A 20,366-nucleotide genomic window follows, 5' to 3' on the forward strand; every position below is an offset into this window, starting at 1 on the left:
GCAAAGCCAATAAGCCTCAGCACTTCGAGAGCTATTGGCGTTGTCCATTTCAATGTCTTTTAGCCCTGTGTTATGGAGTGGAGTGGATGTATGTGGCATGGTGCGGAATCAAATTATGTTGGCTGTCATGTTGCATGGTGTGGATTAACAGAGTGGCACTGTGTGGCATTGAATCTCATGTAGTGGAGTGGAATTATGTGGCATGATTTCTATTGTGCAGATTGCAATTATGTGGTATGGTATGAAGTGAAATCATGTGGGTTGGAGTGGAATGGTTTTTGGAATTCTGCGGCATGGAATGGTTTGGCATTAAGTGGAGGTATGTGTAGTGGTATTAGGTGGTATGGAGTACAGTGGACTTATGTGGATAGTGATTATATGGTGTTTAGTGTAATGGAATTATGTATAGTGCGTTGGTGTCAAGGAATGAATTTTCTAGAGTGGTGTGTACTGGAGGGAATTATGTGGTGTGTTGGTGAATTATGTGGCATGATGTGTAATTCTGTGGTGTGGATTGGATGTATGTGATTTGTAGTGGAATTGTGTTGTGGGGTGGAATTATGTGGTGTGGAAGGAAATTGTGTGGATTTGAATTATGTGGTGTGGACTTGTGTGGCTTTGAACAAAATTATGCCGGGTTGAATTATGCAACATGGGGTGGAGTGTTTTTATGTGCAGTGTTGCTATGTGGCGTGGATTTATGTGGTGTGTAATTATGGAGTAGAGTGTAATTATGTGGAGTTGAATTATATGGTGTTGAGTGGTATGTTGAGTATACTATGTTGTGTGGTGTAGAACTGTATGGCGTTGAAATATGTGGTGGGAATTGTGTGGAATTATATGACATGGTGTGGAGTGGAATTAAGTGGCATGGTCCAGAGTTCTTTTACTGGCGGCGGGAGACAGTGTCTCCCAATTAGCCGCTACACACTTTATTGTTCTCATTCGGCTTTGGCAAAGGCAGCTGCATGTTTATTTTTGCATCACGCTTTCACTTAAAGTGAAAGCGCAATGCAATTATAAACCAGCGGCTGCCTTTGTGCAATGCCGAGAGCTTGTTGTAATTTAACCCATTCTTCCGACATAGGCGGGACATCGGCACGGACATCAGACGAGTCCGTGTGCTTTCATTCCTCAGCTGGTTTCATTTAGCTGAAACTTGTTTTCTCTTGCTGTGGTGAGCGCTGCCTGTGCGACTCAGTGCCTAGAAGCCCTCGATGTTATTGGCTGGGACAGGATGGGTCATTACAGAGCTGCTGACTTTAAAATTAGGCAATCAGTCTTGAGTCCCGTCATCGGCTCAGCACACTGTGATTCCAGGCAAATCACTTCACCTTCCCTTGTTCACAATATGAATGCGCCCCTGTGTTTTGTAACTGGTGCTTGTGTAAAACGCTCCCTCGGGTTTGTTTTCCCTTGCAGTGGTGAGCGCTGCCTGTGCTCAGACTTAGTGCCTAGAAGCCCTCGCTGTTTTTGGCTGGGAGAAGATGGGTCATTACAGAGCTGCTGACTTTTGAACTACAAAAAACCACCACTGGGTCTGGGCTCCCAACAGCACAGCTTAGCCACAAGCTACTAATAAACAAAAAGAGGTGCCAGTACTGCTATTCAATTGGACATAACAATTATCTCAAAACATCTGAATTGAACAATATGTTTTGCACTCACATCTATGTTTTGATTTAAATCACTTTATTTTAACCAATGATTTTTAGTTCATAGATTTGGTTTCTTACTTCACCAAATTTGCATTTTTAAGACCTTATGTACACAAAAATTACATTAATCATAACAACAATTTACAAGACATTGTATACATTTCAAAACATCATTCAGTCATACACCTCTCATACAACCACAGACAACATATACTCATAAATATACACTGGAATTATATTATTCACAGAACAACCATCAATGTATGTTTTTTTCAAAGAAGCCTATTATATATCAATTATCTATCACTTCTTATATCCTTATGGCATTGGTAGTATACGCGTTTCGAACTCGCGCTGTTAAGGAGTTCTCATCAGGACCAAAATCTGTGAAAGAAGGAAAAACCTTTCTTTAGAAGATTTATCTCTTTTTTGTATGTACGAGCTGTTACCTCCATCACTACTAGCTTCCTCATCTTACCTCTGCTTTTCAGAGCTCTTGTGGTGGTAGTCAATAGATTGCCCCCGACGTACAATCCATTCTAATTGTGAAAAAGGCATATGCAAAGAGTCACATTAAAAATCATGTACTCCACTCCCATACTCTATCTAAAACTTTGCTCAAGTGAACTTACTTTTATATGTGCTCTAGTTGGCCAAATACCCCGTGGGCTGCCTGGCTCTATGGAAGGAAAAAACCATTTGTGTAAGTTCTCTTGTCCTCTAAAAAATAACGTGTTTGGTCAACAGGGTTTTTATGATCGCTTTTACCTGCCTCGCAGGCTCAGGCTGGTGTGTATACAAGTCACGTGCTCCTGCCTGAAAAAACACCAAGCGGGCATCTATTATACTGGTATCTTCTTTACTTGGTGCCAAATCATAGTTGTTCTTTTGCAAATCGGTGAGTATTTCAGACATGCCAACTCTCCCGATTCAGGCGTGAGACTACCGATTTGAAGGCTAGTCTCCCGCCTCCCGATTCCTACAAGCAAAAACCCGATTCCTCGGGGGTTTAAAGTGCTAATTCTTCCAACAAAGAGTGGCTATGCAGGGGCTCTCGAAGGGGTGAAAAACCAACAAAGCGTCATTAACAAGGGAATCGTCTTTTAAAGACCTGTGAAGTAGGGGAGGGGGGGCAGTTTCAGCCTGGGCTGCCACAGGGGGGTGGGGGGTGCATGCACTGCCAGCAACCAGGCCAGTGCCCAACACTTGCATCACCCTCTCTGCCTGCCTTATGCTCCATGCTTCTGAAAGGTAAGAAAAAAAACGTGTATTTTCGTTTCAAATGTCCGATCCTGAAGCAGCACACTTCCAAAGCCCATACATGCTAGTAACCCGATTCAAGGCCCCATTCTCCCGATTTTTTTTTTTAAATCTCCCACTTTGCTCTCCTGAAATGTTGGCATGTATGGTATTTACCTATTCCAATCGAGGCAAGGAGCTCCTGGTGCTCTTCTTAGTTGTAACACGCCGCGCACACAAACTTACGAGCTTCCGGGTCCACAAAGGATCACGGGAGTTGTAGTTTGAACACGAAAAAGCCCATTTTATGATTCGGCGTTCCCGCGGTTTTTTGGCTTTAAATGTTCATGGTGTTCTTATTTAAAAACACTGTTGTGCATTGTGGTTTGCATTAATGGTATATTAGTCCTTCTTATTTGACATTTGGGGTTTTAGGTTGATTTATCATCGCAACTTGTTTACTTTGCTATAAAAGTCCGTGTGACGTCTATTTCCATAAAAAGACTGGCCTGGTGGTTAGCATGACCTTTCTCTGAGCTCCCAATGGTGTTTTCGTAATATAAACCCTGATAATGTATGCTTCCGGGTCCGCGAAGGATCATGGGATTTGTAGTCTTATGCTGCGAATTTGCACAATTTAGGAGTTATATATCTCTATGGATCCGTAATTCTCAACGGTCATTGTTGTATGCTAGTCTCTCTGCCGACCTCTTCTTTATTGATGTTTGGTCAGCGAAGGACATTATTCCATTCCAGGACTATTCCAATTTAATAGCATATATACCCGGTTATGACCCGGGTGGTATGTCAGATGTGAAACTGATTGGCGGTTTTTTAGGGGGTGACATGGCTCCAATGGGTTGCCACATATGTAGTATGGTATCTATCGTGCGTGAAAGAATCTATATGAATTGTGCCCTGTGAGGATCATAGTTCATGTGATTCATCCTAGGGAGGTCCCGATCTCTATATTCATTGTGGATCACATTCATATTCCTAACACAATTTAAACATCTCTTTAAGCTCATTCAGTCCATGTATGGCAGAATTGAATTTCACTATTAGCATGGCTTCTCTTCGTGACAGTTTTGCTTCCAAATCGCCTCCCCATCATTATCGACTTTGGATATCACTGTCCAGACCAAGTCTGTTTCTTTATGATCTTTTCACGCCAATGGTTCACTTGGGGAGCTGTGAGTACATTATTCCTGATCCTTGATTTGTGTTGTTGTATTCTTAGCCGTACCTCCTGATTGGTTTTCCCGATGTACACTAGATCACAAGGACATGTGCTCCCGTATACCACGAACCGTGATTTGCAGTTTGTGAATGCCTCATGTTTCCAAATTATATTTTTGTGTTCAAATCTGGTTCCTTCTTTTGTGCTGTCACAACATGAGCAAGTACCACATTTTCGATGTCCTTGGATCGGTGGTAAGCCTAACATTGTCCTTAAATTCAAGTTTTTATTCTGTTGGAGTGCCGCTCTTACTAATTGATTCGCAATACTGCAGTTCTTTTTAAATGCGAATAATGGTTCTTTTGAGAAGGCTTCGTCCAGATTTTTTAATAAATGCCAGTTCTTCTTAACCACCTTTTTTAGTGTGTTGGAATCTGGACAGAATGTCGAAACGAACACCATTCTGTCGGTTTCCTTCTTTGTCTTTTTCTCCAGGAGGCATTCGCGTGGTGTCCACCACGCTCTCTTCAGTGATTTTCTCAGTAATTTTTTGGGGTACCCGCGTTGTAATACGTTCGTTGTCAAATTTTCTGCGTGTCTTAGATATTCATCTTTATATTGGCAGTTCCGTCGGATTCATAAATATTGCCCGTATGGGAGATTATCTTTAAGGCTTCGGGGGTGATTGCTTTTAAAGTGAAGTGCCTTATTGCGGTCTGTTGACTTCTTGTAGAGAGTTGTGACTAAACCGCCTTCTGATGGATATACCTCTACGTCAAGGAATGGCATTTTGTTCCGTGAGTGGTCCATACTGAATTTAATTGTCGGTGCTTTATTGTTAATCCGTTCATGGAATTTTTTGAGGTCCTCCTCTGTACCGGTCCGGACGAAAAAAATGTAGTCAATATATCAACACCAACTTTGTATCCATTGTGCATAGGGATTGTTCTGGTATACAAAGGCCTCCTCATATTTGGACATAAATAGGACAGCCAATTCTGGTGCAAAAGGGCATCCCAAGCCACCCCGCCAGTTTGGAAGTAGAACTCCCCATTGAAGTTAAATAAAATAAAAGAACAAAAGAGCTTGTTTTCAGCTTTTAGTTCCTAGTGGAACATGTTGCTAGAAGCAGATTCATTCTGCAGGTTTGTTTCTCGCTAGGGACATGCTCTCTCAGAGGCTGCTTCACACTGTTTAGAAGCCAGTGGCGTTATTACAGCTTTCCTCTCTGGCAGAATGTGTATTTCAAACCTGCATCAGCATGAGGGGTAGAAATAAAGTTATTCTATTCCTCATGCTAAACTATGGCAGCAGCAGCTTGTCTGCGGTGATCTTTTCTTGGGTGTCCTTTAAATGATGAGTATCTACAGGGGCAGCTATTAAAACAAGAAACAGAATGGTTCGCTTGTAGAGGTGTTCGGCTTCCTGTGCAGAAAGAGCGTGAGCAAGTGTGAGGAATAAAGAAAAACTAGCATGGGCAGGTATGGAGGGGATAAAGAAAGAAACACATTACAGCATGAACTGCGGAGGTAAAGAAGAAACCGGGATGGGGGAGGTGGGAGGTGGGAGGAGACGGAGCGAGTGAAAACACAAGCTCTTGAGTACTGTGCTCAAAGACAAAAAAAGTAGCTCCGAAAGCAGAATCAGTGGATGGACACAAGTACTTGGTCCAAGCTCCAGGGGTGGGCTAAACACAAGAATAGGCATGATGCATGCAAGCTATGGATAAGAGAGAGACATTGGAGCGAGCAAATGGTGAGCCTAGGCTGTAGCTTACTGATTGTAAACAACACACGCAACATGCACGGTCTAACTGAGACCTAAAAATAACAATGAAACCTTGATACTTTAGAGACTGAAGTGGGTTCAACACATTAACATGGACCAGACTCTGCTTCTCATGTTACAGAAGAGGCAGAAAAGAGCTTAAAAAAATAAAGCAATGCACAAATCCAGGGTGTCTGCTAACACATCATTTTTTATGCAGGCTGAATGGATCTTATGAAGCTCTGTCAGGAGGAGCAACAACTGAAGGGTTTGAGGACTTCACTGGTGGACTCGCAGAGTGGTACGAGCTGCAGAAGGCTCCCCCCAACCTCTTCAAGATCATCCAGAAGGCCCTGCAGACTGGCTCCCTCTTGGGCTGTTCTATTGACGTGAGTTGTATTGTTGGTATTTTTCTTTTAAGAGCTTTCTCCAAGTTCCTTAGAGTTCCTTAGAGTCCACTTACTGTGCATGTGAACCATTTCGATTTAAGTAACTTAATCCCAACATGTCAATTGAAATATTATATTACATTAAACTTTATAATTTGGACTCTGGAGCATCACGAGTTTTACATTTCTTGTCTTGCTCTGGTTCTCCTCAATTCTCATAAACAGAAACCAAAAAGTGAGAACACGGAATTACATCTCGGGAACTGAGAGCAGGCTAAATCCACCAATGACTTCCTCTACTCCTTCAAGAAAGTCCCACACCTTTTGTCCAGACTGCTTGAAAACAGCACTGTAAAATGTCCGGCAGCAAATGGAGACATACCTTGACCGCCCTGGGTTACAACTGTAAATGCGGACTTGTTCAACCAACAAGTCAAAGTCCTTATGTTAAAAAGCCTTAGTTTCAAAGTAACCCTTTGCAACGATAGCAGTGGGTAAAGGAAAACGGGCCCAAGCAGGATATTTTTTATGCCTCGTATGCATCCTACGGGCAGAGGATCCCAAGCCATCCTGTTCTAAGTTGAGCCCTATCTCGTATACGTACTGTGTGCTCTAGAACCTCTTAGAAAGGTGACTATCAAAACGTAGTGGGGGTTTCGTTCACTTTGTTTTTGTACTTCCAGATCACCAGTGCAGCTGAGACGGAAGCAGTCACACACCAAAAGCTGGTGAAGGGCCACGCCTACTCCGTCACCGCTGCAGAAGAGGTAGGAACTTTGTAAGCGCAAACAGAAGAATGCAGGGCTCTGCCTCTTATAACGTATTCTTAATGGGGTCTATGAGAATGGTTACTTGCTGTACTAGACCACAAAAATAGTCAAGTACTTCACAGAGCAAGTTATCTCAACTTTCAGGTAAGTGGCTGAAGTGTCCCACCAGGGCAAGTACAAACCTACCTTTTCAAAAGGGAAGTCTCTGTTTACTTAACACACCTTTAGTTCAAAATTGTAGTGAAAAAAAATGTATTGCATTATTTGTTATTTTCTGTTTAAAAGTATGCAGATGTGTCTAAAATTGATGAGTATGAACGCTGTGGGGTTCATGGGGTCGGCTCATTCTGGCTCTGCTCCCTCATTAATGCACAGAAATTACAACAAAATATCTCACCGCTGTGAAGTTCGAAAATGGCAATATTCTACTTGCTTGTAAGTGGGATGAGCGGCAGGGATGGGCTCATATGCTGTGTTTTTTACAGTGTTGTGTGTGAGTGTATACCCTGTGCATTCTGTACCACGAATAACAGATAAAAATATATGTTCATATAGTTTAGAGTGCCAGAATCCAGTGTACTTTTCTCCTGAATCCTACTACATGTCCCTTCTGCTGAAGCACCTAAGATCTCCCATCTCATTGTCCTGTGTCATTCATTATTGATTGCTTCTGAAAAACATGCTTCTGTGAAATCTAGGTTTTGCCAGATTTCGACGAGGTAAAGTTTAGCTTCCCTGGACCAGTTCTGCTAGATATCTCCTCGTGCCTGTAATGCACATCAGAATGTCAAACCGCTGGAAATGGCTGCCCAATGGGAGGAGTTCTTTCCACAGTCAGTCAGGGCTGCCCATAGACCCGGATTGCAGCGGGCAACTGGTTCATGGACTGTACATGTCCATTCCTGCCTGCCGGAACACCCATACCAAAGAGCAGGGTTTTTTTCTGGGCAGCGCTAAAAGGAGACTCTCAGCCATGATCTGCAAGCCGCCATTCAATTCCATTTCTGTTTTTGAAATGTACTAGCTTTTCTCTTTTTGAAGCTGGTGAAGATTAAAACAATAGTTATCATGGGAGGGGTAGTGCCTCATTGGCCAGGTGATCACAAAGGGTAGCTTTTACCTCTGTCGCGGGGAGACCTGAATATCAGATCTTGGTGCCCGCACACACCTAGTAGGGTGTCCTGCTTCATCATTGGGCGCCCCTCGTCTGGCCGGTGCTGCAATGACTGACGGTCCTGGGGGGCTCTTTGTCGGTGCTGGTGAAGATTAAAAACAATTATACAAACTTGCAAAGTTTTTGGCTTCGCACACCCTTACTGAAAACATAACAAAGACGTTGGACGTAAGGAGGTCCTGGTATGTTTTAAAGTGTGCTTTTCATTGCAGCATACTCCCCCTAAATACCTCTGCGATGCTTCACATTCCACAGCTCCAACCTCTGAACATGTGGAATACATGACAAAACCTTTTTCCCATTTCCTGTCCTGCTTGTGAAATTACTGGTTTCCAGGAGATCAGCTGTCCCAGCCCAGGTGATAGAATCTGACAGTTGCATTATCTGGTTGAGGTCCACTGAAAAATTAGCAATCCTATCAGAGAAGGAATCTGTGGAGGGAGCTTTGATCGCATTAATCAAAGAGGTAATAATGAACGTAGGAAGGAGAAAGTGAGCAGTAACATGGACAGGATTTGTATTCATCGTCAGAGGCATTTCTTCTGCAGTGTTAAATCCTGGAGACATCTGGACAAAGGTGGCCTCACATCTGGAACTGAGGGGTCAGTATGCTGTTAGGAATAGTTTATCCCAGGGTTCTCCAAAGTCGGTCTTGGAGGGCCAGGTCCCTGCCAGAATTGTAAGATAACTGCATTTATATAAATGGGAAATGCAAAAAATCTGGCATGGATCCTGCCAACCAGGACCGACTTTGGAGAACCCTGGTTTATCCGATGGGTAAATGACCAACATGTGACTGACCATAGAGGATTAGCAATTAGACAATTCCCAACTAAATCTAAGCCTTTAACAGAGGACACTTACTGGTTGTATTACCTACTGTAGTCCTGTGAGGAGGACCAGATGCCGTATTAGTTAAGAGTATATGGTGTTCTCATAAGGTTGTCATTCAATGGTCCAATATGGCCATGGGTTGGGATGGTTCAGACCTGAGCTGAAGGCAGATTATTATTATTTATTTATTTTTAAACACCGATTTCTCAATTCCTCCCATGAAGGCTGACGATGTGGCATTACAACTTGCATAAGAGCCCTGAGGCAGGCTAGCAAGGCTGCACCCTGAAATGGGTGAAACATATTGAATGGTGGAGTAGAGTCCACGCATGCTGTTTGGGGATGCAGATCGGTAAGCTGAATTGTCAGTTGAACAGACCTATAGAGGGCAAAGGAATCACCTAAAACTACTAACACAAGGAAATGAAAAGGGCTTGAAGGAGACACAATGCCAGTTGCATATGGGTAGGCTATTGGATGTTTGAGTCAATATTGTTAAAAGAAGTAGATTAGATTAAAAGGAGAAAAATAAACCCATAAGTAAAATGCATTTGTCAACAGGTCTGTCCTCTTGACAATAAAATAAATCCGGCTTTGGGTCAGCTGCCGCATTTCTGCCAGTGACGGGGCCTAGTCGCTGTCCGTACAATGTGCCTACTGGGTGGCTGTAAAGGCAGGATTTGCTACCTCAATACCTTCATATAATGAATGAAGTCAGTAGTGAAAAGTAAGTCTTTTCATCAATGTCAAGAGAGAAAGGATAAGGTAATTGCAGCTTGGCTGATAATTGGAGCTAAATCAAGATTTGCAGAAATATGAATTTAGGAGACTCCTAATAGGGTCAGCTTTGTAGTCAATACTTCCATCATTTTCACACTTCTCTATTCAGGTTTTGTGTTGCTCCTGGCATTGACCAGATTAAACACCTAAATGTGCAGTTATATGTACACTACAAAGGTCCCGAGCCCTTGCCACTACACTCCTCTGCTTCCCTCCCACATATAACACTTTAAAGATAAAAGCATCAAAGTAAAAGCGAATGATAAGATTGTCTCTTTATCCCACTCTTGAGAGTTTGTTTACACTCTCCTACTGTCACTGTTTGGTTATCTCCCTACTTTTTCTTGCTACAATGTTGCTAGTGGCAAGACACCCCCCTGGTATTCGGACGCTTAATAAAACTATCGAACTTAACCTAAAACTGTCTAACATATCTTCTTCCTCCCTGTGCCACCTTTCTCTCTCTCGCGCTGGGTGAAAGACCGATCATAAAAAGTAAGTCCCTGTTCCCAAAACCGAGTGCTGATGTCCACCATGTGCAACCACCGACACAAACTAAGCACCACCTGGTACGCCCAGTGTACTACTGGAAACATATTAATAAATAAAGTGGCATCTCCTTTGTGATAGTTTATATTTAATGGTATTTCTCATGAAATGCTGCAAGAAAGAGTTGTCTGTTCCTTTGCCAAATATCTTCAAATAAATGCCCTGATATTTCAATTCTGGAATAGTAATGGAGGATGCATGCAAAGGATTTTGTTCAAATGCAACTGTGGACCATGTTGCCTAATAGAAGCCTAATGATTTTCTGTCTGGCTGTGATATTATATTCAATTGCACTTCTGTTGACACAGCTTTTATATCAGACATATTGGTGTTTGAAAGTACTCTATTGGAACATCGTTAATGCATTTGTCCAGTTATTTAATGTGTTACAATTTGCGTGTCACTGAGGAATTTCCATCCTTTTCAAATCATAGTTTGGTTTGCTGTGATATAATTTGTTAAGACGCCAGTGCCTAAGGTAGAATGAATGTGGTATTTAAAAAAGTCTGTCCACCATGTTCTCTACCTGTCAGGTGACACCTTAGCACATGATTGGTTTGGTGATGTTTTTAAATATGGTTGGGTTTCAAAGTACTGACGTTGAGTGATAAATAAATTACCTGCAACTTTAAACCAGAGAAGTGTCTGTTTCTCCATTCGTGCTACACTGCAGGTGGGAGTTTAACGTGATATATATATTCTTCACTATATCCCAGAGGTAAAATGTTATGCGCTAGTCATCAATTTTTCATCCTAATGCTAAACAAAGAAATCTATGCAGGATGGTCAGATGTTCATGGCTCATGTCCCTGTTGATTGGGTTTACCAGAAGACTCCATCTCACCAAGGACGCAAAGGTCTAGTCCTTGGTTTGCATTTACTCAGCACTGTCATTTTGCGGTGTAGTCCAAATGGTTTCATTGTTCATCAATCAGAACTGCAACTACCAGTGCGCAGTTGGCTGTGTGAAAGAAAACTCAACACCTGGCATAGTGCATAGAAGTCTTTTTAGATAAAAGCCTTTAAATGCAAAAATAGACAGCAAGCTAGCGGCGGCTCCTCCGCAATGGGGGAGGAGTATTGCCCCACTGGCTCAGAGCCAGCTGCTGAAAAATAAAACAATATTTTATTATTGTTTTATTTTTCAGCAGCTGGCTCAGCCAGGGTCTGCCATGGGAGGGAGGAGGAGTGGCGTGCATGTGTGTTTAGCCGGCCATTTTAGGCCGGCCAAAGAGACATGCGCAGTTAGGTTTCTCGAACCTCTGTTATATTGCACAGCCAGGTTAGAAAAACCGTAGAGACTCCCTGTGGATGACCGAGCGTTAAACCAGCCTCGCTTTGGCCAATCCCCACGCTGCTCTCGCATGAGAGCAGCGCAGGGATTGCACAGGGAGTCTCTGATGTGTCCCAGTGTGTCCCAGTGTCTGCTGGGACCAGGAAGAATAGGAACTCCAGGGCAACCAGCAGCTTTAAGTACGTTTTTAAAAATGTCATTATTAATATCATGTTCAAATACCCTCCCCCCTCCCCCCCCCCCCCACGCTCCCCCTCCCGCCCTCCCTTGTGTCGGCCACCACTGCATCAAGCATGCAAAACAAGCAAATCAATTGCTGTTTCAGTGGTTCAGTGGATCAGCGCTTTGCCCCTGATCAGCTGGAGGTTTTATTGCTAATATTCATACATTTTAGTACTACATTTATACATTTTTTTTCAATGCAATTAAATGGAAGCAAACACAAGTGATGGAAATAATACTTGTACATAGGCACTAACGATCAGGTGCCAGGTTTTTCTTGTGAGAAGAATGCGAGAAGATGTTGGTGAACTGAAAAATCTAACCCTAACACGCAATTTCTTACTATTTTCTAAAATCCTCTTTTTTTTGCGTCCGCTTCAGAAAGAGACTACACTGTGCTAGAATGGTTCAGCAGAAATGAGCAGTCTACAACGTGGAATGACAAACGAGCATTCATTTATAATGCGTTGACGTGTGTAATGATATGAAGATGTTAATGGTCTTCAAACCAGTATGAAACCAAATTCGCAAATGATTAGTAAAATATAACGGGATATTAGGGAATACAAGACCTTTTCATTCTCATAGTAAATATATAAGCATTAAGGCACATATGCTGTTGAATTCACCATCTGCGATGATAAATGAACGCTGCAGAAGAGAGCTTGGCGCCAGTTGCACAGCGTCATACGAGATACTTGGTGTTGGTGCTTCTAGACACTAGATGGAGGCTAATTCTCTGGTACATGCAGCTACTGTTTGAATCCCTTTACTGTTATGATAGAACTCTCATTAATACCTTCTGCATGTCTGAACTACAGGTGGATTATAGAGGAAGTCAAGAGAAGCTGATCCGAATTCGGAATCCCTGGGGAGAGGTGGAATGGACTGGGAGATGGAGCGACAAGTGAGTCCATGAAAGTCTCCTGTACTTTCACTTTTTGGATTCAGGATTGTTTGCTATTTTCACAACTTCCACTTCTTTCACTATTTTGATCTCTGTTATGAGTACTTTAGAGTTGCAATTCTACTTCTGAGTATGGTCCTCTTCAAAACAATAATTTCTGGACCTGAATTGCACCCAAAAATCTGAATGGTAAAGACCTGTTATAGATTTAATCGTTAATTTGTTCATTTGTTAATTCATTCACAAACCTTGACACCAATGCATGTTTCTATATTAGCTCTGCAGAGTGGAATTCAGTTGACCCGGAGGTGCGGGACAGGCTAATCAAACGATGTGACGATGGAGAATTTTGGTAAGATTATCTAGTTGAATATGATGACGATATGAATAATTAGTTTGCCACAAAAAAGATTGTTAAATTAAGCTAATAACAGATAAAAGCAAAATTGAAATCAACAATACCACACATATTTAAAGTAAAATCTCACTAAAAGTTAAAAAATTAAATTAATTGAAAAAATTGCTTGTATGATTGATATTCGGCCAGTAATGATTTCCAAAGTGGTGCCTGGCACTGGGTCAGCAGCTGGGGTTTTGGAGGAAATAAAGTCGGATGAAAACTCAGTGGGAGAAAGAAGAAATGTATTTAGCATCAGAAGAATAACTGTCAGAGTTGATACAAATGTATGTGGAACAGGAAGATTTTGGGGGGGAAACTCCTGAAGGTGGTAGGATGGTCGAACTTAACATGACCTTCAAAAGTAGTAAGTGACTGACAATAAATTGAATAAATGATCATTCACCTTAGAAATCTGTGATCGGGCAAGATGGCTGCCGACAGTCCGTAGGGGGTAGCTGCACTCAGCCACTCTCCTGCAATTACAGCTATCTTATTGACAATCACACTGGCATGGCTCAGTTTCTTGGAAAAAACCTTCTCTAATTGACCCACGAGGATACAGAGGTAGGAGGCTTTCCTGGACGGTGGACTTTCTGGATGGGCTAAGAAGGAGTACGTATGGAATATACAATTGTTTGGCTGTCTGCACCAGAGGAGGTGGACACATGCTGGTTGAAAAATCTGAACAGTTCGCACATATTAAGTGCATCATCTGCATCTGCATCCGCACCGAGAGATAGATGGCATGCAGAGCTGTCTAGAGCATTTTCCAAGATATTATCTAAGGTGCTCTCAAACGCTAAGGAGAGGCTAGCATCGGTGATTCGTAGATGAGCACGCAGGACGTCCGTCGACCCACAATCCAAGGGATCAGAGAGGAGGCTTTCCCCTGACAGCGGGTGCCTGTATATAAACCCCGGGACCCAGCCTGTAGTCAAAGTGCGCAGGTTCAGGAGCGAAGCGTAAGACGGGACGCTTAATCACTGCGTGTTCATGCACTAGCATTTTTAACTGATTTGCACAGTCATCCAACTGAAGAAATATACCACTATAAAGACGTGTTTACGCCTTAGAACATTATAGAGTACCTCAATGCGTATTTGAACGCATTTTTAGATAAAAGAATTCGCTGGACGAATTCCTGGCTTTGGCGCATAGGAGGCGGAATACCCCATGCAGTATAGGCCATACCCTGTATACGTCTGAGAATCTATTTGGGAAACTATATTGTTCACTGTCCTGATGAAGGCGGACTAATATGTTTACACCGCCGAAACGCGTCGACGCCTAAGGAGTGAATCTAGGAATTAACACGAAAGGGGAAACCAAATTTGTTGTCTTTCTATGAATGGTTTCTACCCTCACCTTCCTGCACACTCCTTTTTTACTGAATGTTGTTGTTTGTATCGATTATTACACCGTCCTTATATGTTTCCCAAATCTCTGTTTTTACTTAATGTGATGTTTTTTAATAAACTGTGTTTTTTAATTTGAAATGTTTTGAGAGTGTTTTCACACAGGGATACTGTATCGCGTTTATCTACATTGCTTCGATGTAAACTGTTGTTTGTATGCTTGTGAGTACTTCTGTACTGTTGCCATTTTCATCCAAAGGGAATTTTTGTCTGACTAGCGTCAATTTTGGTACCCTATCCCTTTGGTTTTGGGGTCCCTCTCTCTTTTGTTAGAGGCTAGCATCGGGCCAAGAGGTTTGGAGGGCTGCTAAACGTGTCATGGCCCCCAAGGTGCTGAGGACTACCCAGAAGCAGAGACAGGAAGAAGAAGCGGAGCTTTTCAGTGATCCTGGGACACCAACTGTGAAGCTACAAACGAAGGCACAGCAAAGGGCACAGACACGAAGAGAGGCAGCTAAAAGAAGGGAGGAAGAGCGACTCCTAGCAAGTTTGAAGAGAAAAGAGGAGCGACGTAAGGACTTACCTATACTGGATACTGCAACAGAAGCAATACTGCGGCAGCCTTTGATTTTTGAGTCATTTCAGGCAAGGGGACCGTCGTCCTTTTCATCTCCATCAGCAGTTACAGTAAAAGCAAAAGCATCTATATCTACATCAACAGATCTCGAGGGAGCCGAGATGGAGCCCACAGCGCTGGAAACCGGGACTGCTGCAGGAGCGGACTTGGAGCAGAGGGAACATGGATCTGGCTCCGACGGGATACATGACAATGTAGCAGAGGCAGGCAGAACTCTCTTGACTCAGCAGTCGCCTGGAAGCGGACCGAGTGGAGCAATTAATGGATCGACTGAGATGCACTCACTCGCTGTAACGCAGGGGGCAGAGACTTCCGCAAACGTACAAACGGAGGCTGCAGAAGTCACGGCGGGCAAGGAAAGGAAAAAGCCTGAAGTGCACGAAGCACATGGAGCGCATGGAGCATCGGCGCTCACTGAAGTGCCCATCGAGCGGGAGGTTGTGGCGGAGGTGGGGGACAAGCGCGACCATCCTGCTCTGATTGAAGTTACAGAGCGTTTGAGCCGGGAAGCCTTAGTAGGCGGAGAGCCCGGCAGAGGCGGAGACTCTTGTGGGGGCGGGGCTAAATCCGTAGAAGCAAAGAAACTGGAACTGGAGGTAATCCCTCACAAGGAAGGAGGCGGCGCTGGTATTGGAGGTGGAGACAGCGAGTGCAGAGCAATGTCAGGTAATGGGGGCACAGATGGATTAGATAGCAGACAGATGAGCCACAGGGCCAGTGAAGGAACTGTAACTGTAGCAGCAAGTGAGAACAACACGGAAAATAAGGAAAAAGGTGCATTCGAAGATGGTTCTAAATGCAATAAAAGTGATGCTAGGGATGCTAGGGATATGGATATGGATATGGCAGCTGTGGACATGGATATGGCTCATGATAGTAATAGGGTAAATGAAAAAGATGTATATGAAGCTAGGGATATATCCAGCAAAGTAGGTCCTATGGGGCATGTCTTGAGCAATAAATTAGAGGATTTTATTAAAGAGCCTAGAACAGCGCCAGAAGTTCCTGAAGCCACAAAAGCTACAAAAACTGCAGAAGGATGTGATATTCATGAGTCTACCATTAGCGTCACGGTAGGATCAAACGGCATTGGCACTGACACAACTAAATCGCAAATGCCACAAAAGGCAGAGGTAGAGGCAGCTAACCAAGGAGCAATTCCCAAGAAAAAGAAAAAGAATAAGAATAAGAATAAGAATAAGGACAGATGTAACAGCCAAATAAAAAATGTATCTCTGTTAAAAACGCCACTGAACAACGAGGATAGTGAGGGCAGTGGCTATAGTGACAATAGCGAGTTGTTGGAGGAGGAGGAGGAGGAGGAGGAGGAGGTGGAGGAGGTGGAGGAGGAGGAGGAGGAGGAGAGCGAGGAAGAGGAGGAGGGAGAAGGGTCAGACTCATTACCCACTTCTTCTGCGGAGATGGAAGATTACCCAATGAGCGATTCACAAGAGACGGACGATGATCTTTTATGCTCAAAAAAGAGGAAGGTAAAAAAAGATCTACAATCTAAAACTGAAAGTAAAACCCACAAGGTCAAGGGTAAATACCGAGGAAGAACCCTAGTAAGCAATAATAACGAGAGCAAAGGCAAGAGTACGGGTAGGAGTAAGAAGGGAACGATGCCGGCAAGAGAAATATCTAATACAATTGAGGGGGCCGAAAGCGACCCGAACAAGGACAGATTTGACATCTTACTTGCCACAATGAAACAAATTCAAGGAGAAGCACGTCAGGAAAGTCAAAGAGCCAAGCGGGCTAATAAAAAAATACAGAAATCTCTCCACAACTTACAGGACATGTACTCTGAAGTAACAGGTAGACTAGCGGAGGTAGAACAGAGAACTGGCAAAATGGAGGATGAAATGGCAGAGATACAGGAATTCAGACAGACCCAGGGAAAAACTGAATCTGATATTTTATGGAAACTGGAAGGTTTTGAAAACCGCCAGAGGAGAAATAATATAAGACTTTTAGGAGTGGAAGAAGGCAAAGAAGGGGGAGATACGAGAGCCTTTGTCGTAGAACTGCTGAAAGGTGCGTTCCCAGAAATGGACACATGGGACTGGGATAAGGAAGTGCAACGGGCACATCGCTTCCCATTGGTACAAAAAAAAGGCAATGCGGGTGCAAGATCGAGGGCAATCCTTGTCTATGTAGGAAATTATTTGCTAAGGGAGGAAGTGATTATGAAAGCTAAACCTACTAAAAAACGCACATACAAAGATATAACCTTCTTTGCCCGTCCAGACTTTTGCCACACAACAGTTGAGAGAAGATGGCGGATGCGGCAACTTATAGTACCATTCCAGAATCTAGGTTGTGAAGTTTATTTACTGTTCCCGTCTCGCTTGAGGGTGGGGCTTAATGGACAGTTCAGAACTTTTTTTTCGGAAATTGTTGCTCAAGAATACTTGACCTATCTTCGAGAAGAAAGAAGACATAGAGACCGAAACGGACAATTGGATCGTACAGAGACCACAAAACAAGTAGCTTCTATCTCAAAGAGATAACTGAGCCTTTTCTATTTCTAATTCTTTTTTTTTGAGATGATGTGATTATACTCTGAGAATGTTCTAGCACGGGGGGTGGCCGGGCGAGACTCCCCTGGGAGGGCACGGCTGTCACATATAGGTCAGGATTGACCTATTTGCCAGTAAGGGAAAGGGTGGGGAGGGAGGGGAAAGAGGAGGGGGTGGGGGGTGGGAACCACATGGGGAACAGGGCACGGCAGGGAAAAAAAAAAAAAATAGAGGGGAGGAGCTTAAAAAAAATATTCTTTGGTCACGGGGAACAGGTGGGGGTGAGAAAAAGGAAAGGAAGCAATAAAATAAGCAACGCTGATCAAAAGATAATGAAATGGAGGATTACTATGCAGATAATGTATAGTAGAGAGGTTAGTAGGGAAATGAGATGGGAGAACATGGATAATGGGGATTAGAATTGTAACCTGGAATGTTTGTGGGCTAAATGACCCCCACAAAAGAGCGAAAATAGCATTAAAGCTGAAACAGGTGAATCTAGATTTTGTATATATCCAGGAAACTCATATAATAACAACACAAGCTTATGTTTTGTCACAGTTAGGATTTAAGGTACTAGTTCACTCAAGCCAAGGGGTCAAAAAAAGAGGAGTAGCTATCCTAGCTAGGAACAATAATGTTCTAACCAGAAAGAAAGCACAAGACAAATGGGGAAGATGGGCTATGGTTGAGTGTTGGATTGATGGAGAGTGGAAAACATTGGTAAATGTATATGGATCAACAGAGGACGACCCCGATATATTTCAATTCCTAGATGTTGAATTAGCAACCTGGGCACCGAATATTATATTGGGAGGTGATCTTAATATTAACGGTGCAGACGGATTAGGACTGGGTTCTTTTGGAAAGTATAGCGGTAGAAAAAAAAAAAGTATTTCAGGCACTACATAGTCTGGTGTTAAACAATGCTCTCTCAGACGTATGGGGGAAAAAGATATTGGATAATAAAGGGTACACATATTACTCGGCACCGCACCAAACATGTGCAAGATTAGATTATTTTTTTATTTCAAGTACTAGTATCTCTGACTCGAAGATTGAAAGGCTGCCACGGGTCCTAAGCGACCATAATCCTCTAGTACTTACTATAATAACAAAAACAAGTACAAGACAAAAAACGAACTGGACTTTTGAAAGAGAGCTACTGAAAGATGAGAATTATATAGAATACATGAATAAGTGGATTACTGACTTTTTTTCGTTTAACAAAGATACAGCAGAAATGGGAGTTGTTTGGGACACTTTTAAAGCTGGAATACGAGGTGAAACAATGAGTTATAATTCTTATAAAAGGAAACAAGCTCAGTTGAGGAATCTAGAATTAGCTTCGAATGTCTTGATGGCAGAAGAAAATCTAGAAAATTGTGTGGTGTGTCGGGGCGGGATATTGAAAAAGCATGGGTAGAGCTAGTAAAAGCCAAAGGTGAGGCGGAGGGTGAAATTGCCAGCAAAGCGGCGAAAATTTACAACACTAAAAGGGAGAAGTGCTATGACCTGAGTGAGTCAGTGGGTAGGATACTGGCTACTAGAGCAAGACAACAAGAATCTGTAGGCATAGTGAGGGAAATTAGGGACGCCGCGGGCACGATACACACAGACTCGATTAAAATAAGAGAAGTTTTTAGGTTATTTTATGAGAAGTTATATGACGACGAGTCACAGGGTTGTGACCCGCTAAAAGATAAGGAAGAAATGAGGGAGTATCTTGAGGATATCCATGTAGATCTAATAGAGGAAGAGGAAGCAGATGGGTTGGAAGAAGAGATCCAATTAGAAGAAATAAAGCAGGCAATATGGAACCTACCTTCGGGGAAAGCAGCAGGTCCTGATCAAATTCCTATTGAATTTTATAAAGTATTTTGGGATTGCTTGAGGGAAGAAATGGTGAAGGTGATGCAAGGTGCACAATTGGGCATAACATCGCCTAAATCATGGGGGGGTGCAGAAGTGGTCGTAATATTAAAAAAGGGTAAAAAACCGGAGGAACCAGGCTCGTACAGGCCTATAACCCTACTTAATGCAGACGCAAAAGTCTTCTCTAAAGCCTTAGCATCAAGGCTGGCAAGAATTATAGATAAAATCGTTAGCAGCTGTCAACATGGTTTTATACCAGGGAGAGGAACCACCCACCATATACGGAAGGCAATAACTTTATTTGATGTCTCGGCAGTTACAGGGGACCCGATCGCAGTGATGTTACTCGACGCAGAAAAGGCATTCGATCGGGTCTCCTGGAGCTACCTTTGGTATGCTCTAGCTAGAACAGGAATTAAACAAGGATTTATCAAAGCCTTACAAATTCTTTACTTAGAACCAGTAGCGACACTACGAGTGAACAGTGGAAATACAGGAAAATTCCATATAAAAAGAGGTACCAGACAAGGGTGTCCTTGCTCACCCTTATTGTTCGCTATTTATATGGACCCGCTTATACGTAAAATAGAGGCATCAGTGATGATAACACCAGTTACAACGCTTATCGGGCAATGTAAAATCTTAGCCTACGCAGATGACATCGCTGTTATCTCTCCAAACCCATCTGAAGCTATAGAACACCTTGAGCTTGAGGCGATGAAATTTGGAAGAATCTCGGGATACAAATTAAATACAACAAAAACACAGATAATTAAAAACTCGTATACCCCATGCTTAGACAACCGAGTAACAC

The 20,366-nt window shown here is 42.9% G+C and overlaps 1 protein-coding gene across 1 annotated transcript in view; it reads left to right on the plus strand.

The window, feature by feature from the left end:
* LOC147709382 (calpain-2 catalytic subunit-like) overlaps positions 1-20,366 on the plus strand; it is a 213,799-nt gene that overhangs the window by 113,324 nt on the left and 80,109 nt on the right. Inside the window, exons 5-8 of the mRNA XM_086927965.1 lie at positions 6,065-6,233; positions 6,917-7,000; positions 12,678-12,763; positions 13,041-13,115. Of these exons, the coding sequence (XP_086784091.1) occupies positions 6,065-6,233; positions 6,917-7,000; positions 12,678-12,763; positions 13,041-13,115 (414 nt within the window). The remainder of the gene's footprint in view (positions 1-6,064; positions 6,234-6,916; positions 7,001-12,677; positions 12,764-13,040; positions 13,116-20,366) is intronic.

This window comes from Lissotriton vulgaris, chromosome 6 (genome assembly GCF_964263255.1).
Source record: "Lissotriton vulgaris chromosome 6, aLisVul1.2, whole genome shotgun sequence".
Lineage (NCBI taxonomy): Eukaryota > Metazoa > Chordata > Amphibia > Caudata > Salamandridae > Lissotriton > Lissotriton vulgaris.